Source organism: Oryctolagus cuniculus, chromosome 2, assembly GCF_964237555.1.
Source record: "Oryctolagus cuniculus chromosome 2, mOryCun1.1, whole genome shotgun sequence".
Taxonomy (NCBI): Eukaryota; Metazoa; Chordata; class Mammalia; order Lagomorpha; family Leporidae; genus Oryctolagus; species Oryctolagus cuniculus.
Genome location: NC_091433.1, coordinates 34,125,541 through 34,153,213, shown reverse-complemented (window position 1 = coordinate 34,153,213; position 27,673 = coordinate 34,125,541). Strand labels below are relative to the sequence as shown.

General features: G+C 50.5%; 1 protein-coding gene across 2 annotated transcripts; it reads right to left on the bottom strand.

Moving 5' to 3' along the window:
* CHRNA9 (cholinergic receptor nicotinic alpha 9 subunit) lies at window positions 1-27,673 on the bottom strand. 2 transcript variants are annotated; one of them, XM_070068132.1, is made up of 7 exons: window positions 27,603-27,673; window positions 26,697-26,975; window positions 11,426-11,586; window positions 11,030-11,175; window positions 9,959-10,113; window positions 4,142-4,674; window positions 1-594 (listed from the first exon to the last, which is right to left on the bottom strand). In XM_070068132.1, the coding sequence occupies exons 3-7, from the start codon at window positions 11,487-11,489 to the stop codon at window positions 53-55; spliced, it is 1,440 nt and encodes a 479-aa protein (XP_069924233.1). In that variant the 5' UTR covers window positions 11,490-11,586; window positions 26,697-26,975; window positions 27,603-27,673; the 3' UTR covers window positions 1-52. The 2 variants fall into 2 exon arrangements, with proteins under 2 accessions (XP_069924233.1, XP_069924232.1); XM_070068131.1 differs by lacking the exon at window positions 27,603-27,673 and adding an exon at window positions 11,872-12,127 and having other exon boundaries at window positions 26,697-27,488.

Genomic DNA, 27,673 nt, shown 5'->3' with positions numbered 1-27,673 from the left:
TTGGAGTAAGCCACAGAAGTTTATTATTATGTCCATAGATGTCAAATGCCCACTAATCTGCTCTTGCTATGATTAAAATAGTCATCACAAACACCATAATGAAAAAAATCCACATGAAAAAACGGTCTATGACTTTCGCAACCTTCTTCCACTCGCTGCCCTTGGAGTTGGTGGCCTTGTGGTCTTTGAGACACTTGGCGATGTACTCGATGTTCCTCGTTAGCGCTCTGTACCGTGCACAGTAACCATCGGCGTCCGGTGGGCTCTCAGCCTGGCCCCCAAGGTCATTCTTTAAGAGTTTGTTCATTTCCTTCTTTCTGGAAAGGGTTTTGTTCCTGGGTGTCTGAAGGTTAGACTCGGGGAGTTTGCCATAGACCTTGGGGAGGTGGCCCCGCTCCTTGTCCTGGTGCGGGCTGAGGCAGCTCTCGCCCACATCGTAGACGAACAAGATCCTGGACATGTATTTCAGGATGACCACCCTGGCCCAGGGAGGCACCGGCCGGGCCTCTGCCCCGCAGAAGTGGATATTCATCACCATGATGGTCAAGGCGGTGGAGGCCGTGATCAAGGCCATCGTGGCGATGTAGTACTTGCCTGGAGTTAAAATAAAAACATTACCAATTGGCTGGTGTTTTCCAAGAAAGTAGTGCACCCTGGCCATCACTTGTGTAGACTTTTAAATCAGACTTTCTGAGTTACACCCCCGAGTCTCGTGACCTGGAGCAAGATACATGATCCTGCCAAGCCTCGGCTTCCTGCTCTGCAGAATGGGTGTGACAGTTGTATCTGACTCACAGGAATATGGTGAGATGATTCATTTAAAGTGATCTGCACTGTCCCTGGCTCCAGGTCAAAAGGTTTGTAAATGTTTGCTGAGATCATGATGCGAAACGGCTTTCCATTCTCAACAAACAGATAATGAACTTGACCAGTTGTCAGAATTGTCTTCAGACCTCATTACTATGAAAGCCAATTACAGTTGGATAACAAGGGAGACACTGTGTCTCTATTAGTCCTTAAAAGGTGGATGTATAAATCAAATGCTCATGAAAGGAGATATTAAGAGAGGAAACCACAAAGATAAGGATACAAATTTTTGAAGTGCAGAACAAAATCAAAAGCCAGCTTTTCAAAAGAGTAATAAAACTGCTAAAGCTTTGATAAAGCCACTCAGAGTAGGAAGTGAGGGCAGAGGGACAGACAGAGAAAATAGGGGGAAGCGAAAGAATAGAGATTTAGGGAGCAAAAGATAATATTATATTGCTGTGGGATACTCTATTTGATAATTTAGATGAAGTTCCCAGGGCAGTATGTGAAAAGGAGCACAAGAAGAAAGAACACTTGAATAGAAATAGGAATCAATAAAATACCTCTCCTTTTGTCCCCAAAAAGGTTCCATGCCCAAAAGAATTTACAGATGGGTTTTACAGATAATTCATATCCAACACAAGTTGTTCCAGAAACAGAAAAAAAGGGAAAACTGTCTTGTTCATTTTATGAAGTCAATTTAACCTTGACTCCCAAAGTGACAAGAAATGAACTATTAAGACCATTTCATAAATAGACATATTTGAGAAAGTCCTTTAAGAACACTAGTTTACAAAACCCAGTGGTGTCTTAGAATGATGCTCTCTCATGGTAAAGAAGAATTTGTCCGGGAATACAAATAGGCCCAACATCAGACAACCTATTGATGTAATTCACCACCAGTAGTGGATGAAAAAGAAAATCCACAGGATTGTCTTAACAGATGAAGATAATGGGCGCGCCCTGTGCAGATCTGTGTGTACCCTGCCTACGAAGATACATTTCCTATTTTCACAGAACAAGCAGTGCCTGCAGAACTCCCTGGAGGCATCTCTCTGCAGAAACGGTGCCGGCTTGCTCTCCAACGTCCCTGCTAAGGAGCAGTGAGGGGGTGAGTGTGCCTCATACACGGTTATGATTCGATGCCATCCCTGTCAATCATTTTTTTTTTTTTTGCCTTGGGAGAGGTAATAAAAATGCTGATATATTTCCTTCTTGTGTTTGTGTGTGTGTGTGTGTGTGTGTTTTGTTAGGAGAGACACAAAAAAGGAAGAAATCTCCACAGAAACCATCACAGTAATGGCTGAATCTTGGGTAACTGGATTTACATAGAGAGTAAAAGGACAGTATGACATCCCATTGCTGTTGGGGTCTAAGTCTCTTGGTCTTCTGGAAGTTCTCATTACTTTAAAGAACTGGAAAAACATTAGGTCTAGCGTCTGACCCTGGTTAGTGTCTATCACAATAACAAGTCATTGAGACAGAGGGGTTGGATCTGAGGGCTACCCTGGGCAGCAGGAAGGATCCTTGGCCTATCCGAGGGGTATCCTTGGCGACAGGGAGGTGATAGAGAGGAGCAGCCTCAGGCTACACTCCACCCTTTGGATTATTGCAGATTTTTGAAATTGTGGTTACTTTAGAATCACCTCAGATCCCCAGATCTTGGCCAAAAGCACTAAACCAAACTCTTTGGATGTAGGAATCGACACCTTAATAAGCTCTCCCTCTGCTATTACACCCTGGAGGCTGAGGGTTATTCTGCTAAAGGGTAGACGCCAAGGCTCTAAAAGCCAGCTCATGCTTCTAGCAATGGTGCCCCTCTTCCCAAGAAGAAAGCCTTTGTAATGTGGCCAGATAGAAGCGATCATGTGGACCCCGTATTTACGGCCGGCCAGGATCTGCACCAGGCAATGACGGAGAGGCAGCAAGTACACGGACTTCTCAGCAGACGAAACCCAGACTGAGCGACTGGTAGGGCCGAGGAAGCTGGGAGGAAGCCAGTGTTCCGATCAGGCCCCTTTGACTCCAAAGCCAGAGCCTTAACTCGCAAGTCAGTGGTTTTCAGTTTTGGCACAAAAAGTACATCAGAGGCACCCAGGAGGCTTGTTAAAACCAGCAGACACTGGGGCTGGGTGTAGTGGGTAAAGCTGCTGCCTGCAGCACTGGCATTCCATATAGGCAGCAGTTCAAGACCCAGCTGCTCCACTTCTGATCCAGCTCTCTGCTATGGCCTGGGAAACAGTGGAAGATGGCCCAGGGCTTGGCCCACTGCTCCCATGTGGAAGACCCAGAAGAAGCTTCTGGCTCCTAGCTTTGGATCAGCCCGGCCCCAGCTGTTGTAGCCATTTGGGGAGTGAACCAGCGGATGGAAGACCTCTCTCTCTCTCTGCCTCTGCCTCTCTGCTTTTCAAATAAATAAATAAATCTTAAAAAGTAAAAATTTAAAAAATGATGGACAGGCCTCACCTCCAGAGCTTCTAACTCAGTGGGGCTACAGTGGGCTCTGGGAATCAGCACTTACAAGAGTTCCCAAGTAAGGCTGAAGGTGTGAGACCAGGGACCACCACTTTAGGAGGAAGAAGGGTTGGAGCCTGGGCAGGAGGGAGGCTGGGTGGGAAGTATCACTATGTTACTAAATCTGTTCATATGAAATACATGAAACTTGTATAAATTAAATAATTTTTTTAAAAAGACCACTGCTCTAAACTACTGCATCTCCTTGCTCTTTTGTATAAACCCAGTGACTGTAAGACTAGTTTTGATTCCCACAGCCATATCTATATTCTGAGATGGCAGCTGCACACACAAGTGAATTATGTGACAACCTATTCTGAGTTGGAAGTTGGTCCAACTTTACAAGTTTAAAAATACCTCTCTCTCTCTCTCTCTCTCTGTGTGTGTGTGTGTGTGTGTGTGTTTAATTTTTAAGGGAGATGGGCATTTAGCCTAGCAGTTAAGACACCCATGCACCATATTGGAGCACCTGGGTTTGACTGCCAACTCCACTCCTCACTCCAGCTTCCTGCTAATGAAGACCCGCCCCGGAAGGCAGTAGTGATGGATCAAGTAATTGGGTCCCGGCCACCCACGTGGGAAACCTGGATTGAGTTCCCAGTTCCTGGCTTTGTCCCAGGCCACACCTGGCTGTTACAGGCACTTGGAGGAGTAAGCCAATAAATGGGAGTGCTCCAGCTCTGTGTGTGTGTGTGTGTGTGTGCATCTGTCTGTCTCCTCCCCTCAAATAAATACTTAAGTAAATAAATAAATAAATAAATGCCCACTCGACTCCAGTCACTACCATGCTAGGTTTCACGTGTAAGACATTTAAACTCACCGATGAGGGGGACATTTTCTGAGGCCGGCATGATCTCGGCCACCATTAACTGGAATACAGTCATGGCCAGCAGGATGGTCACTCCCAGGGAGACCTTCTCCCCGGAGGCTGCTGGGAGATAAAAACTCAAGGGCGCCAGGAAAGAAATGAGGACGCAGGGGATGAGGAGGTTGACGATGTAGAAGGAGGACCTCCTCTTCAGCAGGAGGGTGAATGTCACATCCGGGTAAGGCTCGGAGCAGCAGCCGTAGGAGATGACGTTCTTCACGGCGGGCATGCCGTGAACCTCCCATTCCACATCCTCGATGAAGTCCGAGAGGTCCCCGCTGTCCAGGGCATTGAAGAGGTCCACCTGGTTGCCGTTGTAGGTCCAGGAACCGAAGGTCAGGTTGCACTGCTGGTTGTCGAAGGGGAAGTAGGTGACGTCCACCACGCAGGAGCTCTTGGTGATGGCGGGCGAATCCCAGGTGATGAGCCCGTCGTAGCGGAGGACCACGTTGGTGTTCACTGGCTCCGAAGACTCGTCGTCGGCCCTGCAGGTCAGAGGAGGAAGGTGGGGAGGGCTCGCCCGCTTCCCCACCCGCCTAGGGCTTCCCCCTGCGGGCGCCCAGCACTTCAGCAGTTGCCAGCTGGGTGATCACCACTTTCCCCACCGCTCGAGATCAGCTCCTCCTTTTTTTTTTTTTTTTTTTTTTAGATTTATTTATTTACTTGAAAGTCAGAGTTATGCAGAGAGAGAGGTCTTGAGGTCTTTCATCTGCTGGTTCACTCCCCAATTAGCCACAACAGCTAGAGCTGTGCCAACCCAAAGCCAGGACCCAAGAGCTTCTTCCAGGTCTCCCACGTGGGTGCAGGGACCCAAGGATTTGGGCCATCTTCTGCTGCTTTCCCAGGCCACGGCAGAGAGCTGGATCAGAAGTGGAGCAGCTGGGACTCGAACCAGCGCCCATATGGGATGCTGGCACTGCAGATGGCAGCTTTACCACAGTGCCAGCCCCCTCCTCCATCTTGGGGCTGCTGCTGTGGCACCACTTGTGATGCTAGAGTCCCATATCGAGCCACTCTGCTTCCCACCAGCTCCCTGCCAACGCGCCTGGGATGGCAGTGGAAAATGGCCCCAGTCCCTGGGCCCCTGCACCCATGGGCGAGACCTGGATGGAGTTGCAGGATCTTGGCTTCAGCCCTGCCTAGACCTGGCTGTCATGGCGATCTGTGGAAGACCCCTCCCCCCCGTAGTTTCTTCCTGGAGGAGCTCTACAAGGGCCGGAGAAGGTTTCGGGGGTCTCCAGCCCTGACCTCCTTTCCAGACTGACGCTTTGCCTTTGTGCTCTCACCATTGGCCGGCTCCCTGGTAGTTCCTTTGGTCCCCCAAACGGAACAGCGAACGTTATCTCATTCTCCGCATCTGGTCCTCCCCCCACCCCACCCCCACCTCCAGCCTCTTCTGAGGGTCCTGCCATCTTGTCCCTCACCTCCTGTAGCTAAGGTTAGCTACGAAAGACCACCTGCAAGCTGAATTCTAAACAAAGCCTTAATACGGTAGGGCGCCCAATTCCTCACTAGGTCTAAAGATCAGAGATTAAAACTGTCCATTAAAATCCGTAACTCTCTGCTACTAACTTGAAATGTCTGTGGTTTACTCTCCCACCAATCTGACGACGTCAGGCATCCTCAGAGCCTCTGTTTCTAAGCACTGGGCTCACCACACACTCACTCACACCAAACACGCACACCAGCACTGGGAGCCCTGTTCCTATTCCTTCCCGAAGGCACCAAGAGTCCGTGTCTACTTCATGTATCACGCTGCCGAGAGCTCATTGTCTCGTGGGGAAAGTCGGGACTGAAGTTATATGAGGGAATTTGTCCCTGGCTGAGTAGAACTTATCTTCTGTCTAGCTTCTTCCCATTGTCTCTGGCTGTGTCCCCTGGAGCGATTTTCTCTGCCGTTGTCTACGGTAGCCATGAGGTCTTCCTAAGGCCTTCTCGCTTCCAAACCAAGCATCAGGGATTCAGCTGTTCCCCCGATGAAGCGGCTTCCAGGCCCACCGCCTCCCTGGTGCCTCTCTGACGAGTCCAGCACTGTGGACTCAGGCACCCGCGGTGGATCTACAGGCGAAGCATCCTGCTCACAACAGGCTGACTCACCTACCCCATGCCAACCCCCCCCCCCCCCCACCACCACCACCACCACCATCACCACCCCACACACACCACCCCCCGACACCACCACCCCACACACACCACCACTACCACCACCACCACCACCCCCACACCACCACCACCACCACCACCACCCCACACACACACGTCACCACCACCCCACACATACCACCACCACCACCCCACACACATCACCACCACCACCCCACACACACACACATCACCACCACCCACACACACACCACCACCACCACCACCACCACCACCCCACACACACACGTCACCACCACCCACACACACATACCACCACCACCACCCCACACATACCACCACCACCACACACACCACCACCACCACCACCACATCACCATCCCATATACACCACCACCACCCCACACACACCACCACCCCATATACCACCACCCCACACACACCACCCCATACACACCACCACCCCATACACACCACTACCCCACACACACCACCCCCACACCACCACCACCCCACACCACCACCCCCACACACCACCACCACCCCACACCACCACCACCACCACAACACAACAACAGTCTGTGGCCCACAGTGTTCTGAGGCAGCGTCTGAGAAGCAGTGATGCTGTATCTGGCATCAGGAGCTTCTGAAGGGCCAAGGATTCAGCTGGAAGGACCAGGGTCAGGCAGCAGCTGTGACTCCTGACCCCGTCCAATAAAGCCCTTCTCTTCTCACTTGGTTAAAGGGACGCGATTGCCATGCGACCACAGCCCCATGTAGAGCCTCTCTAAATAGCAGAACAGTGAGACGTTTCACTGAGAAGGAGAGGGCAAGGGGAGCAGAAAATCAGAAATAGAAACGTCCAGGACTGAGGGCAGGGAGGCCTGGAGGCCACCAGAGCAGCAGAATGAGGCTGGTTAATCCGCGCGGCGAGAAGGCTCTGTGTGAGGAAGAGGCGTGGAGCAGAGCTCACGCGGCAGCTGGAGGCCAGTGAGCCAGGAGCCGGGGCCAGGGGAGGGAGGGCAACTGACCAGAGCCGGAGGGGGGTCGTGAGAGTGCCTGAGCACGAGACTGGCATCTTTAACAAGGGGGCCCTGAGCTCGGCTCGGCTTAGGCTACCACCCGCGTCTGCGAATAAGCACTGCAGTAAGAACTGGCCACTGCCCCAGACAGCGAAAGCAGGAAGGGGAACTGGGTCCTGCCCAGAAAGAACTGTGAGAACTTCTGGAGGGTTGTCGGAGATTGCTCATTCTTCTGTACTCTGCGGGAGGGTGCTAAGAACGGTGTGGCTTATTTTCTTGCTGTGTGTGTATGTGTGTGTGTGTGTGTGAGAGAGAGAGAGAGAGAGAGAGAGAGAGAGAGAGAGAGGAGAAATGAAGCCCCCATACTTGTATGTCATCTCAGGTTGGAAAGACTACGGAAGCTTCTCGGCCTCTCAAAACGGGGTGCGGACAGGAGGCTCAGGGTCGAGGTTCCAGGGGGCCCAGGGCTGTGGATGAGCTCTCTGCATGAGGAGTGAGCCTGACATCCAGGCTGCCACTCCCCAGTGTCACTTCCAGAAAGGAAATGCGTGCCCGCTAGGAGGCTGTACAGGGAGCCCCCTGAGCTGCCCTCCATTCATATGGTTCCGACCACAGAAGGATTTTCCCAACTCATGGAGACTTCTGTGGAGACGCTCCCTAGATGACAGGCAGAGAAACTGAGCTGGAACCGCGACAGAGAGAGCTGGCTCCTCCTCCAAGTGTAGCCCGGGGACCAGAGGCACCGTCACGTGGAGCTTACGGAAGAAGACCAGAACAGCAGGCAGAATCTGCGTTGGAGCAAGATCCCTGCTGATTCATTTGATGGTACAGTTTGGGAAACACAGTCCTTGCTCTGACAGGAGAGGGCCGGTTGGTGTACCCTGATGGAAGCGTGCTCCGTTCCACACAAAGTCCAGGGCTCATTGTTACCAAATGTGATCTTGGACAGTGAGTACCCCCGTTTCGGGGTCGAATTGCATCCCTGGAAAATTAATATGCTGAACTCCACCCCCCCGACCCCACCACCTCAGAGGGTGACCTTATTTGAGACTAGGATCATTGCAGATACAGTTAATTAAGATACAATGAATTTGGCCAGCGCCGCGGCTCACTAGGCTAATCCTCCGCCTTACGGCGCCAGCACACCAGGTTCTAGTCCCGGTCGGGGCGCCGAATTCTGTCCCGGTTGCCCCTCTTCCAGGCCAGCTCTCTGCTATGGCCCAGGAGTGCAGTGGAGGATGGCCCAAGTGCTTGGGCCCTGCACCCCATGGGAGACCAGGAGAAACACCTGGCTCCTGCCTTGGGATCAGCGCAGTGCGCCAGCCGCACCGCACTGGCCGCGGCGGCCATTGGAGGGTGAACCAATGGCAAAAAGGAAGACCTTTCTCTCTGTCTCTCTCTCTCACTGTCCACTCTGCCTGTCAAAAAAAAAAAAAAAAAAAAGATACAATGAATTTTTGCTGGAGTAGAGTGAACCTAATCCAATATCATTGATGTCCTTATAAAAGGGGAAGTCTGAACACAGAAAGACACAGAGAGAATCCCACAAGGATATGAAAAGCACAGATCACAATTGTGCTTCCACAGCTCCAGGAGGGCCAGAAATGTCAGCAAACTGCCAGGAGCTGGGGCAGGCACAGAACGCGGCTCCCTCACATTGCCCAACACTGGCAATGCTTCCTCACGTTACTCCTGCCTCCAGAGCAGAGATGCAACAAACCACTGTTGCTCAGGGGCGGGTATCCGGTGTAGTGAAGACGGTTGTTAGAAACCCCACAGCCCATATCAGAGGGCCTGGGTTTGAGCACCTGCTCTACTTCCGATCCCAGCTTCCTGCAAGTGCGCACCCTGGGAGGCAGCAGTGGTGGCTCAGTGGTTGGGTCCCTGTCACTCAAGGGGGACACCTGGATTGAGGTGCCAGCTCTTGGCTTCAGCCTGGACCAGTGCCGGCTCTTGAGAGCATTTGGAGACAATGGATGGAAGATTTCCTCTCTGTCTCTCTGCCTTTCAAATATAATGAAAATAAGTAATAACCAAGAAGTACAATTTCTGTTGATCACCCCATCTGTAGTACTTTGTTATGGCAGGCTAACAAACTAACTCACCTGAAAGGGGAGGGAGTAGACTGAATGTGGAGGTCTCCTAGCTGTAGGCTTTTATGTTATCCCAGATTTTATAAACCTTCTTTCAAGGCCTATGAACATGGATTAATACTTAACTTCTGGGGCCAGCGCTGTGGCACAGTAGGTTAATCCTCCACCTGTGGTGCCAGCATCCTATATGGGCGCTGGTTCTAATTTCAGCTGCTCTTCTTCTTATCCATCTTTCTGCTTTGGCCTGGGATAGCAGTAGAAGATGGCCCAAGTCCCTGGGCCCCTGCACCTGCGTGGGAGACCTGGAAGAAGCTCCTGGGTCCTGGCTTCGGACTGGCACAGCTCCAGCCATCTGGGGAGTGAACCAGTGGACGGAAGACCTTTCTCTCCCTCTCACTGTCTGTAACTCTACCTCTCAAATAAATAAATAAAATCTTTAAAAATATATACTTAACTTCACGTATGTTTTAAATATTCCTTCTTCACTGTGTTTAAATTTGCCAAATCAGCAAGTTCACGCCTGAGAAGCCACCGTTCCTACGTGCACTTACTTGTTGTACAGGACGATGTCGGGCCTCCACACCAGGTCGCTGGGGATCCTGATGGAGTCCAGCCCATCATACTGGTCACGGTCCCACGTGAGATACGCGTCGTGCCAGATTTGACGAATCCACAAATAGGCCGTCAGGATTTGGTTCCTTTCATCCTGCACAATGAACGCAGATGTCGCTTTATCCAGGAGTCATCTCCACCAAGGGCCCCCATCTAGGACACTTGCTCTTCATAATAGAAATATCAAGAACACTTATCTATTTCCAGGGAATAAGAGAGAGCTTTTTTATTTGATGCCCTTAATTGACTGCCAAGACCGTATTGTTGCCTTCTTGATTTCCTGTTCAGCATGTAGACAAGTGTTTAAGTCTTCAGAACTTTTCATGGGTCAACTCTACAAATTTCTCTGAAAACCGGTCAACTAATGATACACTTGAAAGAGAAAGTCAGGAAATAGCTAGCATGTACGGAAGAAAAATCTTTCATGTTTCTTAACTTTGTATAATTAAACACATATAATCACTAAATAAGCTATGGCATCGTAAAATGCCCTCTTTCAGTTTTTAAAAAATTGAGATTAAATTCATAAGACATGCAGTCCTTTATTTTACCTATTTTAGAGGTGCAGAATTCAGCAGCTTCTAGTACATTTATAATTTAGTGTAACTATCACTATCCCCCAACTCAAGGACATTTTAAGCACCCTGACAAGGTAACCCATACCTGTTAAGAGGTCACTGACCATTCCCCTCCCCACCCCTGTCTCCTCTGCCCTCTGTAACCATTCTACTTTCTGCCTCTACACATTTTCCTGCTGGGAACATCTCATATCAATGGACTCACACAACACGCAGCACCACCTTTCTTTGGATTGAATAAGACTGACCACGATCAGGTAACACTCAATGACCTGAATTAACTTTGCAGAAGGCTTCTGCCCACGGTGTTCCCCTCCCACCAGCTTGCACACAGAGCTGTCTGCTCTCCTTCCCTCTCTAGTCCCAGTCTAGAGATTCCCTTCGGAGAGCTCCAAGAAGTGCTCCCCAGAGCCCCCGCCACAGGCGACTCACCATGTCCTTAATCTGAGACAGTGTAATCTGCAGTGTGACATTCAGAACTTTATCCGTATCCTCCACCGGACGAAGAGCGTTGGAATAATCTTCAAAAAGGTCATTAAACAACTTCTGAGCGTATTTTCCATCTGCTGTTTCCACAGCTGCTCAGAAAGAGGGAGTGTGGTCAACAACCAGAGCGTCTTTATTTCCAGGCAAAGAACCTCAGAAGATGGCCCAGCACCAGCCACCGCGGGTCAGTGGAGGAGCTGTCTTCCCGGCATGCTCCGCCCAGACCAGCACACAAGAAGCAGGGAACCCTTCTGTGCACCGCCATCATCTGCTCTGTCTCCTGCCCCACCCCACCTCTCACCAAAGAAATGGCCAAGAGGGTTCCATGCCACCCCGTCTCACCTCTCAGTCTGGAAGCCACAAAGTAAACCCAGCACAAGGAGATGCAGGAGTGGAGCCGGTTCATCTTTGTCTTGAGCCTCTGTGAAGTCCCAGGCAGGCAGGCGGGCGGGCAGCGTGGTCATCTAGGTCCCTCTGTGAGTGGGAAGGGGCTGCCGGGGTCTCTGTGCCGCAGATGGAGAGCTCAGGCTTGCACTGCATGCTGGACAGAGGTCCTGAGACCCAGACGCCTGCCCTCCCCCCCTCCCCTCTGGGTAACCCGAGACCCGCAGCTCCAGTAGCTGAGCCACCTGGAGCCCAGGGTGAGGGGGTACCAGCAGGGCAGCTGTGGGGGAGCCAGTCCAGTTGAGGGACCCTAGGTCATCCTCAGCAGGAACACCCAGACCAAAGAAAAGAAGGCAGGGGCAGGAGTTGGGAGTGCTGCGGGTGGGGCGGGGGGGAGGGTATACCTGGAACCTGGAGACTCCAGCTACACAGAGTGGGAGAAAGTGGACTGCAGCTGAGGCCAGGGAAGCGCAACAGATCCAGAAAGACCTCGGGCACTTCCAGCAGCATCGGAAGGGAGGAAGAGAAACAGCTCCGGGAGCTCCAGAACAGAGGGGCATTGGGTTTCTTCTCCTCCTCTGCCTCGGGTCACTTCCCTGGTTGTCCCACTGGGCATCAATCTTGCACAGCAAACACGTGGGAGTGGGTCTGTGGGGGGTGCTGTGTTGAGTGGGAGAGAACTTAACCCCTTGAAAAGCAGCGACCAGGTGAACTGGATTTGGAGTTTGAGCACCCAGGTCTGACTGCCAGCCCAAACCCTTGCTAGCCCGTTAATCTGGACCTGCTTCTGTGACCCTTCCTGAACGATGGACCAAAACATTCCCTCCAGCCCACAGCTACTGCTGTCCTGTAGGTGCATCAGAACGCACCACAGAGATCTTAGCGACTGTCCTCTCTCATCAGCTTTGTCGGTCCAGAAATTCTGCTTTTACCAAACCACTCAGGATTTACCAGCTCCGAAAAAAACCCAGCAAAATGGTCCACAGGCTAACCAAATCAGCATGAGGATGACTCATAGCCAGGATCAGTGACACTGCTGGAGAGGACGGGGCCCGCATTCGAAAGCACTTTATGTAATTCAGTCATTTCTCATCTGTGATCTAATTTTGCTCCCACAAAAGAACGTTGATTTCCAATTGCTAATGTAGTCTGGGAACTCGGGTCTGGCCCTCCCTGTGCCTTGGAAAACCAAATTAAGATAATTTGGTTGCCTGGAATCGGAGCCAGGAAATTGGAGAGCTCTCGCTCATCAGGTTACAGCCCTCTGATGAGTCACCCGGCCCTCTTCAGGAATAGACCGGCAGCCTGGAACAAGACACTCGAGCCATCAGCTACGTGTGGTTCTTAATCGCCTCTTCCCTGGTGTTGATTGTGAAGATGTTATTTTCCCCAGGCCGGGTCTGACTCACTCATCAAATGACACAGCTCCTGGTGCCCACGCTCAGACCTCCTTCAACAACTGCGCCACTCTGCAGTCCCAGAGGCTGAAGGGATCTTTGAATCTGAGTCGAATGCCTGCTCCTGCAGCACAGGAGCCCACTGAGGTCCGGGGCTGCAGCGTGGCCTGCCTCATGCTACAGCCGAACCAGAAGACCGCCCCTGTTGGTCACTTATAAACATCTATATTATAAATATATTTTTAAAATGGTGCAACTCTCAATGCTAATGCAGACCAAATTAAACCAAAGCTTTGGGGAGATATTTTGCCTTTTAGAGCAAAGATGTTGATGACCACAAAGCAAACTCCTCTCTGGGTCACTCTATAAATAACCACCAGGTGGGGCCTGCTCACCTTCGGCCAATCACTGCCTCCCAGTCTGCGCCAAACCTTTCACCAAAAGAGAGCCGGGGGTTCCACAGCTCCCAGGACATTACGTGGGAGAAGTCAGTTGAACTCACTGTTTAGGGTTCGATAGCCTTGGAGTGACTTCCTAAAATGTGCCCTTGCTCAGACAATGGAGAGACAATTTTAATAAGCCTCAGCAGTCCAGAGATGTTGTGTCTCCCAAGTTCATCACATTTCCTGATAGCGCCCAATAATCAGGACTGGTCATAGCTGTTGCCATATAAACTCAGCTTGAAGGAGCCACCAGCCACTGAAGTCTGCTGGGCACTTGAATAGAGACTCTGGGTAGCATTTCGCTGTAGCTGTGTGACATCATCACCCAAGGGACCCAGCGTTCGGGTGGTTTCTGGAGAGCCCACTGGTCCTTTTGCCATCTGCCCTTCTGAGAAGCATCAGTCCCTTGTCACGAACTCACAGACAGGTGGCACTGAGGCCATGGCTGGGTGGCTGGCAGCCAAACCCTGTAGCCCAATCTTGAGACACCTGTCTGCTCTCAGAATGTGACACGAGGACATTAGGCACATTCTGTAAGATCACACTATTTCTTAAGTACAATTTTTATCCCATAAGCCATACAGGCCTATTCTAGAAAAATGAGAAAATACAGAAAGGCACAGTGAAGAAGAAAAAAAGGATCCATCCAGGCAGAGAGAGAGAGAGAGAGAGAGAGAGAGAGAGAGGCTGGGTTCACACAGTGGTCATGTGTTACACACGCTCCCATAACTGCAGGGTCACCTGGTGTGAGCGCTGGGAGGACACAGGCTATCTGCAGGCCGCAGGCACACGGGCGTACGGAGGACGTGTCTGCCAGTTCCCTCCTTCATCTTGCAGGTTTGGGTTGTATGATCTGCCCTTCCTTCCTACCCCTCTCCCACCCTCCAGGTCCCTCCTTCCCTCTTTGTGGTTGAAGCCGTTGTGGAGGACCTGTGCCCACTGGGGTCCAGCCTCTTGGGGAAATTCTTGGCTCCATTCCAGGAGGATGATGGCAGCACAGACATTGCTTGGAAAAGAGCTCCTGTTTGACAAAGAAACCCAGTGAATTATTTTGCTAAAAGACGCTCTTCCCAGCAGCCAAGGGGGTTGGAAGAATAAATACCTTCATTCTGTTACACGTCCACGTACAAAAATTGCAAAAAATCAAATGCCAGGTTTGGAAAGGGTTTTTCCCTTTTGCAAATTCATACAGCATGGATCTTTGGCGCGTTTCATGGAGTATAGAAGCAGAACCCATGAAGAGCCCTTAAAGGCCATCTAGCCGAGCTCACTCCGTTTACATATGCAAACGCTGAGCCCCAGAGAGAAAAGGAACTTCCCCATAGAGGTGTGGTTATCCAGAGAGGCAGCCCTTTTGCCCTGGCTCTCCGCAAGCTGCCCCCTCCACAGCACCAGGACAGCGAGTGAGGAGACTCAGGAAAGCACGCAGAGCGTACCTTGAGGAACTTGGAAATGCTGCTCCACTCCGCCCAGGGCAGGTGGGACCTCAGTCTGACCCACATGGGAAACCAGGAGCCAACCAGAGACCCTCAGCCTCCCCAGGAGCGTCAACTCCTGGCAGGAGAGGAGGGCTGTCCTGCTCATCAGAGCCACGCCGGCTGCTAGCCATGGTTTGTAACTGCATGAAATTGCAGGAGATGTCCCAGGAGCCTCCGGGCCTGTGGATCTACTGTCCACACATCCTGGATGCATTGTGGGCATGAGTCTTGAAATATAAACACTCAGAGCTCCTTTAAAGGGGATCTCTCCCAATTCCTTCGCCCTTTGGGATCAGGGTTGCAAGACCAAGCCAGAGGGGCTGGCACTGAGACAGCACTCCCCAGATTTTTTGGGTTTTACTTCTTTCTCATCTTAATCAAGAAAAGCAAGTTGCTTCATCTTTTTTTTTTTTTTTTTTTTTTTTTTTTGACAGGCAGAGTGGACAGTGAGAGGGAGAGACAGAGATAAAGGTCTTCCTTTTGCCGTTGGTTCACCCTCCAATGGCCGCCGCGGCCAGCGCGTTGCGGCCAGCGCACCGCGCTGATCCGATGCTTCATCTTTTTTAAGGAAGTTTAACTGATACATAAAAAAATATACATTATTGGATACTATGTGATGTTTTGATACATGTATATGTCGTGTACTGTCCAAATCACAGTAAACATATCTCCTAAAACATTATCTCTTTATGGCAAAAAAACATTCAAAAATCCTATTTTTTATTGTTATTAAAAATATCTATATGGAGTGGTGTCGCTCCCCCATTCGTGGAGGAACGACACAGGACCCTGCGCTGTTCTTTTGTCTGCTTGGCCCTTCCTGGGTTTACTGCTGGTCCTTCCCGGGTTGGCTGCCGACCCTTCCACCTCCGTGGAAGGGCGGCTCCCCCTGCCACTTTCCCCACTTCCGCGGGGGAGCGGCACACCGCCGGCCAGCTCTCTCGGGGGCTGGTCAGATGTTATCCGGATGTTCCTGGTGCATGTTGTCTCTCTCCTCCTTTATAGTCCTCTTCCACCAATCCCAACTCTGCTACCCACATGCCGAGTATGCTGCTCTCCTCCAATCAGGAGCAGCTCCTGCAGCTTGTCAAGTTGGTGAGAGGCAGCTGTGTAGAAGCTGTTTACTCCTCTCCCAGCGCCATATTGTGGGAGAGCAGATGCATAGAATAAGTCTTAATTCCAGTAACTTAGTCTAGTCTCAGTTGCTCCCCACAGAGTGGGTACTGTGGTACAGTGGGTCATGTCACTGCTTGGGATGCCCACATTCCATATCAGAATGCCAGTTCTGCTTTCAATCCAGCTTCCTAATGCAACCTGGGAGGCAGCAGGCAATGGCTCAAGGGCTTGAGACCCTGCTCCCCACAAGGGAGACCCTGCTCCCCACGAGGGAGACAGGATGGAGTTCCAGGTTGCTGGTTTTGGTCTGGCCCATCCCTGGTTTTTTGGGGCCTTTGGGGAGTGAACCATTGGATGGGAGAACATTCATTCTCTCTCTGTTTCTCTCTCTCCACATTTGAAATAGCTAAAAATAAACGAACATTTGCATATACACGCAGTACACTATGGCTCTCTCTAGTCACTGTTGTGCAAGGGAACTTCTTACTCCTATGTAACTGTAACTTAGCACCCGTTAACCCACCTTTCCTCATCCCTCCCTACTTCCTACTCTCCCCAGCCTCTGACAACCAACACTGGCCTCAGCTTCTGCGAGATCAGCTTTTTTATACTCCACATGTGAGTGAGCTCACGTGATACTTTTATTTCTGTGTTTGGTTTATTTTGCTTAACATTATGACCTCCAGTTCCATCCATGTTGCTGCAATGGAAAAAAATTCCATCCTTTTTTAAGGCCTAGCGTGTGTATTTAGGGCACTTGCTTTATCCATGCGTTGGTGGATGGACCCTTTGTTGCTTCCATTTCCTGGCCATTGTGAACCGTGGGTGCTGCCATGCACATGGGAGTGCCGATGTCTTTGTGACAGGCCGATGCCACGCCCCTTGCATGTATACCCAGTGGTGGGATGGCTGGACCCTGATATGATGCCACTTCCAGTTGTTTGAGGACCCACCATACAGTGTTCCACGGTGGCTGTACTGATGGACAGCTCCACCAACAGTGTGCCGGGGTTTCCTTTTCTCAGCGTCCTCACCAGCATCTGTTATTGTCTGTCCAGTGGCAGTGGAAGGACACCTCACTGGGCTCTGGACTTGTATTCCCCTGGTGATTATGGTCATGAACACTTTCCCACACAACTCTTGGCCATTTCTGTGTCTTCCTTTGAAAAATGGCCGGCGCCGCGGCTCACTAGGCTAATCCTCCGCCTTGCGGAGCCGGCACACCAGGTTCTAGTCCAGGTCGGGGTGCTGGATTCTGTCCCGGTTGCCCCTCTTCCAGGCCAGCTCTCTGCTGGGGCCAGGGAGTGCAGTGGAGGATGGCCCAAGTGCTTGGGCCCTGCACCCCATGGGAGACCAGGAGAAGCACCTGGCTCCTGCCATCGGATCAGCGCGATGCGCCGGCTGCGGTGGCCATTGGAGGGTGAACCAACGGCAAAGGAAGACCTTTCTCTCTGTCTCTCTCTCTCACTGTCCACTCTGCCTGTCAAAAAAAAAAAAAAAGGCTTGGATTCAAGTCCAGCCTCACTACTTGGTAGCTGTGTAACTTTGAGCAGGTTACTTAACATCTCTGTGCCTCAGTTTCTTTATCTATAAAATGGAGACAGTGTTATAACAGTGCCTACCCTGGGAGGACTAACTGAGTTAACACATGAAACCCTAAAAACAGAGCCTGGCCAAACAAGTGGTAAATAAGTGATCATTAAAGTGAAGCAATGTCTCGCAGGAACTAAAAATCTCCTATCCATGTGCATGGAACCTATAGCCGCAATTTCACAACTATTTACCTCGGCTCCCACTCCCCACATCTCTGTCTCACCCATGCTCTTGATGGACCTGGTTGGAGGAGACTTGTTTTGTCTGACCAGCATCAGGTGCTGCAAGTGGGAGACTAGCCCGTCCGCCATTTCCTTTTTTACCACAGCATCAATATTGTCCAACCACAGCCGGTTGATTGATTTACTTAGTTACTTTCGCGGTAGTGTTTTTAATCCTCTTATCCACTTTGCGAGTCACCCCATCTAAATCCATCACAGAGCTTGGCAAACCCTTTCTGTAAAGAACTGGATAGTAAATGTTTTCAGCTTTGCAGGCCATCTGGTCCCTGTCGCAGCCACTCTTCCCCAGAGTGCTGTGAAAGCAGCTACAGGCAAACTGAATGAGCATGGCCAAGTTCCAGTCCGGTTTTATTTACAGAAGTAGGTAGAGGAGGCAGGCATTTGGCCTGGTGGTTAAGACACCAGTTAAGATGTTCGCATCACACATTGCAGTACCTGGGTTCCACATCTGGCTTTGGCTCCTGACTCAGACTTTCTGCTTTCACAGGTCCTGGGAGTAATGAGCAGCAATGGCTCCAGTGACTGCGGTCCTGCCACTCAGGTGGGAGACGAGGATTTAGGTCCCAGTTCCTGGCTTTGGCCCCAAGCTGGAGTCATTGCGGGCACTTGGGGTGTTAACCAGTGGATAAGGTGAGATCAATCAATCTCTCTCTCTCTCTCTCACAAACACACCCTCAAGTAAATAAATTTAAAAAGAAAGAAATCGATGGCAGGCCATCCTTTGTTGGGGCAGAGAGTCCCAGGGCATCATTTTGTTTCTAACCACATCCATTTGGCTAGGGAGATGTAGTTTAGACCAGAACAGAACGGATTCAGGAAGAGAAAGAGGAGGGGGCTCCTGGGGAAACAGGTGCAGTGGGCTCTGTATCTCAGGTGCTCAGGCCCCAGAAAGTGTCCCTGCTCCTTGGCCACGTGACATGGAGGCCAAGGTCCACCTTCCCTGCTTTGTAAGGTTTATTTATTTGAAAGGCAGAGTGACAGAGAGAAAGAGAGAACAAAGAAAGATCTCTCTGCTGGTTCACTTCCCAAATGGCTGCAAGAGCCAGGAGCTCCATCCAGGTCTCCCACATGGGAGGCAGGGGCCCAAGCTCTTGGGCCATCATCTCCTACTTTCCTAGGTGCATTAACAGGGAGCCGGATCAGAAGGGGAGCAGGGGAGACTTGAACCGGCGCTCTGATATGGGATGCTGGTGTGCAAGCAGCCAGCTTCACCTGCTGTAGCGCAACACGGGCCCGAGTCCTCCTCTTGTTACTGCAAATGTCGAATCTCACTCTCTGGCCATGTGTTCTGGCGATGTGAGCCACATGCCATGGGCTCAGAACTCTTCCTAGTGAAACGAGTGGGGCCATCTCTCTCAGCACCTCTGAGAGTCCTGCAGGAGATGCCCAATTCGTGAGTTGTTCCAACCTTGACTTGAAACAGATCAAATTCCTGGATGCCGTCCTGGATGCCCCTCTCCCTCACACACAGCCCAGGGAGGAGTGCCAGCTGCCACAACAAGACACCATGGACCGGGTGACTTAAATGCATTCCCTCCTGGTGCTGGAGGCTGAAGTGCAAGTTTAAGGTGCAGCGTGGCCGGTTTCTCCTGTGGTTGCAGATGACCGTCTTCCTGCTGTGTTCCTGTGTCCTGAGTTTTCCTCTTCTTCTGCAAACACCCATCAGACTAGGTTAGGTCCCGCCCTAGTGACCTCGTTGAGCCATCACTAAAGGGCCTGTCTCCATACACAGCCACAGCCTTCAGGTGGAGGCAGGGCTCCAACCCCTCACACTTGCTCTGTGTGCAAGTTTTTGCTGTTGCCCCTTCACTGCGTACGTGGACTGCAGCCACCTCTCACTGCCCTCACCACTGTCTCGCTGGTCCAAACCTTCGCCGACCTCCATCTGCTCCCCTGGGTTTGCCCACTCACAGCCAGCGTGGTCCAAACGTAGGGGTCAGGTGGTCACTGGGACACACAGCTGCTGGCGTCACCACCTGCTCAGCCTGTTCCAGTGGATTCTTGTTCTACTCAGAGTAAGAGCTCAGGTTGGTGCCAGCGACACCGAGAGACACCACGTCCCCTCTGGGGTCCCATCTCAAAACCCCCCATCCTGCTTACTCTGTTCCAGTCATGCTGGCTTCCTTGCTGTTCCACAAGCATGAGGCACCACTCCTGCTCACGGCCTTGGCGCTCTCCGTCGCCTCTGCCTGGGGCGCCCTTGGCTCTCTCTTTCTCTTCCTTCTTGAGTCAGCTCCAACACCACTCAGCAGAAACCCTTCCCTGCCCACCCTACATGGAGTAGCCCTCCCTGACTCTCTCTCCGCTTGCTTCGCTTTACTGTCTCCTCCCACTTGTGACCGGCGGACGTGTCTATCCATCTGTCTTGTTTATTGTCACCCTCCCTACTGGAAATGAAGTTCCAAGAGAGGGGGTCTTGGTCTCGCTCTGTGCTTGACTCCTGGATACAAAGAGGGTACTCACTGGTTGTATACATGACCACTAGCTAGAATGAGAAAAGAATTAAAAAGTGGAGCAAGACCCACTCTCAGACAAAGAAGGATGGAACTATGTCCTGTGATTCGCAAGTTTACCAAATCTTGTTCCAGCACTCATGGCCAGAGTACGATATCCAGGCTTACATTGTGAGTCTACAGCTGTCTTCTAGTTTAACCCATGCCAAAGCAAACTTCCTTATCAACATTGACATTCAGTGCGTTCATTTTCTGTGCGTAGCCTGTGCCTCAAACGAGGGGAGCGACCACCAAGATCAATCAGTAGCATCTGTAGGGATCTCCTCCTGTCTCCGCAGACTTAATACGACAGAAAGGACGTGAGGACACAGGACTCGTCCTGGGGTCCAGGTTCAAGTCCTGGGACCCCCACTTAACTAGCTATGTGAGTACTAACAGTTTCTCAGAATCTCATGTTCTCATTTGTAAATGTGCCGATTGTAACACTTACCCAAAATAGTCATTGTGCGGATTTAAGAGAAACCGAGAAAACCCAGCACAGACTTGGCACAGAGCAGGCTCTCAGTGAACATGAATGTGATGCCCCCTGCTAAACCATCGAGGCTCCAAGAGTCGGCCAAGCCACCACTGGTAAAAAGAGGTCCATTAAGTCACCAGCATGAGCGCCAATTTCCTGAAGAGACGTGAGCAGGCGGTAGGGGCCGCAGCATTTTCTGGGTCAGGCTGACACATCATCCCGGGCATCTGACCCATCCAGGTGAATGATCTGGGGACTGTAGCCGGCTCTGATGTCTTGCTTTGTCCGAGGGCACAGGCTATGCTCGTTGCAATCTCCCAAGGGGATGCATTTGAAAGTCACAAAACTCTACGCAGCTGTGGCGGGGGAGTGGATTCCGCTCTCTCTGGGGTCTTTCTTCACTGGGTGCTGAGTGATTCTGGTCTTGTGAGGCCACCAAGGCTCTTGAGCTTCTGGTCCTTTCTCAGCCCACCGGCGCTGCTTCCTCTCTTCCTAGCAGACCGACCATTGCGATTGCACAGCCTTTCCCTGCGGTCAGTGGTCACCACCTCTCTGATGACAAGGTAAGAGCCTGGAGTGACAAGCTGGGAGGGGCAGGAGGGGCAGGAGGGGCAGCTCTTCTCTTCTTAGTCCTCGGGAAGGGGCGGGAGAGGGGGAACAGAGAGACAGCCCCCCTGCAAAGCAAACTGAGACCCTTCCCAGGCTATTTGGGAGCTACGGTCTCCAACTTCCCCAACAGCCAGGGGTTCCCTGAAAAGCAGCACGTCCCCACGGTCCCACCCCCACTTCCTGGGCTGGGCCTGGTAGGTGGGAACTAAAGTGTTAAACCAGAAAAGAAGGGAGAAGGGGCTTTCTCCCCCAGCACAACATTCTCCTCCATCACCTCCCCTGCCCCCTGCCACCTCTCACCACCTTCCCCACGGTCATCCTGGGCAGTGCGTTCCAGAGCGGCTGTGCTGGGATGGGCGATGTCTTCGTCTGATTCCTGCCACTGTTAACAGAGAACCCCAGGCTAATAATGCACAGAGAACAAGACTCCTTTCTCCTAGCGGTGGAAGGCTGGGCAGTCCCGGGGCACAGCGTCGGCATGCGTTGAGGGGCTCTCCTTGCCACACGTCACGTGGCTGAGTGTCAGCTCGGCTCTCTGATGCCATCAGGGCACCCATACTCAGAATTGCCACCTCCAGACACCATCAACAGGTGCATTTGGGGGCATTCAGTTTCCAACAGGTGAACTTCCAGGGGATGCATTCAAACCCTAGCAAGGGACTTAGGCACCTGTTTCTGGGGAGCCTGTTTGGGAAGAGGTGGGGTCATGAGCAACGAATTGGGAGATTCCCAAATTATTTCCTCATAGCCACATTGTAACATCCTATTCGCACACAGCATTGCCATTGTCCAAAGCTCCAAACACTTGAACTGAATGAAAGGAGACCAGAGCAGCCACAAAGGACTACACGGACGGGAGTGGCGAGGGGGACAGCGGCCACTGACCACACACAGGCCAGGCCTGGCTGAGGGCCTGCATCCAAAGCTCTTTTCAGTGCCTTTTGGAGTCAAACTGAAGGCTAAAAGAACAGAGAAAACCAGTAACACTGCTCCTGTATATAAATTTTTGATATTTGCATACATTAATTCTGACTTCTAAACATATCGCAGGAGAATGTGGCCTGTGTCTATCACTGAGAATTTTGGCATCCATTCACCTGTTGATTTTTTTTTTTTTTTAGGAAAGACAGACTGGAAGCGCTAAAAATAATCTAAAAAAAAAAAAGTCTATTTTTTAAAAGATGTAACTGCAATCTTACTAACAGAATTAGAGGAAAGAATGGATTCTTCAGGCACAAAAGAAATTTTGGACACAGTTCAAGTCTTTTATCCTGTAACAAAGCCAGGGTACTTCACCTTCTCAGCCACCAGGTGTCTCTATAAACTCCCTCCTCGTCTCGGCACAGGGCACGGAGAATAACGTCATAAGGGAAATGTGCTGCTTCTAACCAGCTCTAAAGAGATGGCACACACACAGACCAGCGCAAAATTTAACAGCCTCAAACCACCAAATATACAGCAATGTATCCACTTACCCAGGATTTCTGGCTAATAGGAAAACGCTTATGAAAATAAAATCTATTAACAGACTGAAGCTAAGAAATACACTATTGAGGTCAGTTTGTCCTAGTCAGTATAGGTACTTTCTAGAACATTCCTGCTTTGTGCTTTCCTCATTCCCTAGCTAGATCAATCGCTAACAGGCACAATTCTGCAAAAACCAAAACAGCCTTCCAGGAGGGTCTTGGATTAAGTTACACTTCCAGCAGTAGAGGGCCAGATCTCACCCACTCTTTCAGCCAAGGACTTTTGAAAACAGTGTTCAGGCCGGCGCCGTGGCTCACTTGGCTAATCCTCCACCTACAGCACCGGCACTCTGGGTTCTAGTCCCAGTTGGGGTGCCGGATTCTGTCCCGGTTGCTCCTCTTCCAGTCCAGCTCTCTGCTGTGGCCCGGGAAGGCAGTGGAGAATGGCCCAAGTGCTTGGGCCCTGCACCCACATGGGAGACCAGGAGGAAGCGCCTGGCTCCTGGCTTCGGATCGCCGCAATGCGCCAGCCACAGCGCGCCAGCCACAGTGTCCATTTGGGGGGTAAACCAATGGAAGGAAGACCTTTCTCTCTCTCTTTCTAACTCTGCCTGTCAAAAACAAAACAAAACAAAACAAAACAATATTCAAACCACTAGGTTATGTTAGCAGGAAAGTGCATGAAGTACCATGTTGTAGAAAAGCTATACTCTTATTTTAAATTAAGGTTTATTTGAAAGGGAAAAGAGAGAGAGAGAGAGAGGGAGAGAGAGAGAGAGCGAGCTTCCATCTGCTGGTTCGCTCCAGCAGTGAACTGCTACAGTCAAGGCTGGTCCAGATCAAAACCAGGAGCCAGGAGCTCCGTTTGGGTCTCTTACATGGGTGGCAGCAGCCCAAGTCCTTGTGCCATCCTCCACTGTCTTCCCAGGCGCATCTGCAGGGAGCTGGATCTGAAGTAGAGCAGCTGAGCTCTGCTTTACAAGTAAGTGTACTCAGGCTGTCATCATCCCTTCCCTCCACACCCCCAACCTCCCCTCCAAAGGAAGTGCAACACTAACAGACTGTTGCCTCCTACCCTACCTTTCTGTGAGTGAATTCTGCAAATAAGCCTGCCTTGGCCCAGCACCCTAGTGGGACCATCAGTCCTTGCAAGGGTCCAGGAGAAACCTCTGTGACCATATCCCTTGGAACTTCTCCAGCTTGTCCTAGACAGCATCCATTCTTCATTGCTAAGTTGCTGCCCAGAACAGCCACAGCAAGGACACTGGCTAAGTCACTATGGGCTCAACAGCATCCAACGAGAAGCTGACAAGAAGTGCCCTGGACAGCAGGTGTTTGGTGTGACAGTTAAACTACTACTTGGGACACCAACACCCCACACTGGAGTGCCTGGGTTCAAGTCCCAGCTCCTTTCCCCATTCTAGCTTCCTGCTAATACACATCCTGGGAGGCTGCAGGTGATGGCCAAAGGTAGAGCCAGATTGAGTTTCAGGCTCCTGGCTTCAGCCCCGGCTATTGTCAGCATTTGGGGAATAAACCAATGCATAGGAGAGATCTCCCCCTCCATCCCACTGCCTCCTTTCAAATAAATTAGTAAATAGAAATTCAAATGGGTCCTGGTAGGGCTGTTTCTTTGGACTTCCATGACGATAAAATTCTGGCTTTCTCCTAATTTTCCTTCTCATCTACTGGCTCCATGAGTGTTGGATTTCTCAGGATTCTTTTCCTGGCCCCATCCTCTCTGTCAATGCAGCAGAAAAATCTTAGCAGTTTTGATGAACCTCGAACTATAAGGAAAGAGGGAGCAAGACGATAAACTAAATGCATATTTCAGAGAGGAATGCCCAACCCCTCATCTGCAGATGGACACACAGAGGTCTTGTTCAAAAGTGGTTTCGGGTCAGTCAGTCTGAAGTGAGGCTGGGGTTCTGCATCCCACATACTATTGATGCTGCTAGTCCCTGGACCACACTTTGAGCAGCACGGGTTCAATGGTCCTGTAGTTACCATGAGGGACCAGTAAAATATACCTCAATTGTCAATCACACCAATAGAACACAGTATACAATAATGGCAGGACTCTGGGGGTGGGGAATGCAAATTTTGAAAAATTCATGTGGTCTTTGGTGTTAAATCTCAAAATTGAACCGAATTTAGAAGGGATTTCAAAGTTCCGTAACATCAGAGGAGAGACTTTATTTTGACAAGAGTTCGGCCTAAGAGCTAACTGTGAGGGTTTGAGTTATGAGGTCCAGTAGCCCAGCCAAGCATGAGTTATTTTGTAGCCCAGAGTCTGCGATTTGGGGCAGCCATTTGGCAGAGGTTAAGACACTGACTGAGATGCCTGCATCCCATGTGAGCGTGCCTGGGGCTCAGTCCCAGCTCTTCCACCTCCATTCCAGCTTCCTGCTAATGCAAACCCTGAGAGGCAGCAGGTGATGGTTCAAGGACACGCATTCCTGCCAGGTGGGAAATTTATTGAGTTCTAGGCTCCTGGCTTCAGCCTGGGCCAGCCCTGGCTGTGGTGGACATTTAGGGGAATGAAACAGTGGATGGAAGTTTTGTTTCTGTATGTCTGTCTGTCTCTGTCTCTCTTTCTCTCTCCTCTGTTTCTCTGCCTTTCAAATAATGTTTAGATAAAATACTGCAATAAAAAATTTGAAAAAGATTTTGCTACTTCAACCAGTCTAAGTTTAATCAGCAGGTGACAAGAAAGGGGGATCTATGTGACTATTAATTGCAGTTCTAAACAGAAATAGAAACTCCAGGAAAGAATAAAAATAAAAATTAAAACACATATGTGAGTAATACTAGACAGATGAACTATTAAATCCATGATACCAGCAATTTAAAATGTTATAATTTCTGTAATCATTGTGATAATTTGCATGTTCTATAAGCTTTTTAAGGTATTCAGTGCATTTTAGAAAATTTAAGGGTTTGTGATTTTAATTAATTGAATGAAGGAACTTGGGCTTGTCATCAGCATTTAAATGGGGAAAATCATTTTCTTAAAAGCCTAAGTTTTAGACAAGCATTTGGTACAGAAGGTAAGATACTATTTGGAGTACTCGTATCCCATATCGAGTGCTGCGTTGAGTCCTGGCTCTGCTTCCAATTCCAGCTTCCTGCTAATGTACACTGGGAGCAGCAGGCGATGGCTCAGGTACTTGGGCCCCTGGCACCCATGTGGGACACCCAGATTGATTTTCAGGCTCCTGGCTTTAGTCTGACCCAGCCCCAGTTGTTGCAGGCATTTAGAAACTGACCTAGCAGATGGAAGATCTCTGTCTTCAGTTATCAAATAAATTAGTAAATAAAATTTTTGAAGAAGTTTAAGTGTTGTTTATTGGCTATAAATGTACTGTACAAATAGAGAACCACTGACTCTGGCCTATTTAAAAATGCTACTTGCTTATGTAATTGCTTTACTAAATTTATAGGAAGGTCTTCTTAGCCTTCTTGCAATGCATCACACATGTCAGGTTTCCTAACCACACGACTTCTGCAGCTCCTTTTTCCTGGAATAAACCCTAGGCTCTTTTTTTTTTTTTTTTTTTTTTTTAAGATTCATTTATTTATTTGAGAGTTAGAGCTACAGAGAGGCAAAGGCAAAGGCAGAGGCAGAGAGAGAGAGAGAGGTCTTCCACCCTCTGGTTCACTTCCCAAATGGTTACAACGGCCAGAACTGGGCCAGACAGAAGCCAGGAGCTTCCTCCAGGTCTCCCACGTGGGTAGCAGGGGCCCAGGCACTTGAGTCACCTTCCACTGTCTTTCCATGCGCATTAGCAGGGAGCTAGATGGGAAGTGGAGCAGCTGGGACTTGAACTGGCACCCATATAGGATGCTGGGGCTGTAGGTGGCGGCTTTACCCACTACGCCATGGTGCCAGCCCCTCCCCTCAGCTTTGCACACTTATCCATGTGTTCGTGTGCTTTCACGACTCTCCGAGGACTGTGAATGCTCTGAGACAGTTCACCACAGCGCTCTGTGTGCCTCTACAAAGCGCCTCGTTCGCATTTCCGGGAAGCAGCTCGGAGAGTCTTACGTAGCCTGTCCAGGCGTGGCAGCGGCTCAGACCATGGTGTCTCTCTCTTGTGAGCCCCTGCTCAGCCTTCCTATGCTGAATTCAACCAACATTGATTTCTGATGCTGAAATCACACACTGGCGCTGGCGCTGGCGTCTGCTCTGCCCTGCGAACACAATTCACAGAACTCCCAGAACTGCCAGAGTTTGCCCCGGAAAGCGGCTTTGGGACAAGTCTTTAAACAGCATGTCCTTGAGGGACCGATCATGACAGAACGCAACAGAAACATGAGGGTACTTCAAAAAGTTCGTGGAAAATTGAATTAAAAGATAGGTTTATGCTGATGCAGAAAACTTTAAAATCCATATGTAGTTTTTTTCATAATACACATTTTCCATGAATATTTTGAAGACCCCTGAGTACCTATAATTTAGGCCTTAGTATAAATCATGCCACTTAGCCTTATCCTGGATGGATAAGAAAACACAAGCCCTGCAAAGCGCTGTTTCCACACGTTTTTAGCTGAAGGAGCAAACCAGCACAGTAACTAGGACCCCGGGTTCAAATCTTGGAGCTGCCACTTTTCAGCAGAGTGGCCTGGGGTAAGACGTGAACCCTGTGTGTCCAGGTCACGATCTGTAATGGCGACGGCATGAAGGACAGCCCGCAGGACCGCCCCGAGCACCAGGTGAAGTCATACTGGACAGAGCTTGAGACAGCAGCTGCACTGTGGCAGCTGGTTGCACGTGGTCACGCCCGGGCTGCTCGTCAACCACACTCGCGCCCGCCTCACCTCTCTTCCCGCTGCCTCCGCCCCCTGCCCCATCCCGCCTGGCTGGAACTTGCCACCGCGTCTGCCCTGCA

Excerpts from the sequence above, each read along its gene's own strand:
- CHRNA9 (XM_070068132.1), bottom strand. The coding sequence starts at position 11,489 with ATGAACCGGCTCCACTCCTGCATCTCCTTGTGCTGGGTTTACTTTGTG. Across the intron at positions 11,176-11,425 it reads TGTGGCTTCCAGACTGAGAG|CTGTGGAAACAGCAGATGGA; the intron begins GTGAGACGGGGT and ends CTTTCTGAGCAG. Across the intron at positions 4,675-9,958 it reads GACATCGTCCTGTACAACAA|GGCCGACGACGAGTCTTCGG; the intron begins GTAAGTGCACGT and ends TCTGACCTGCAG.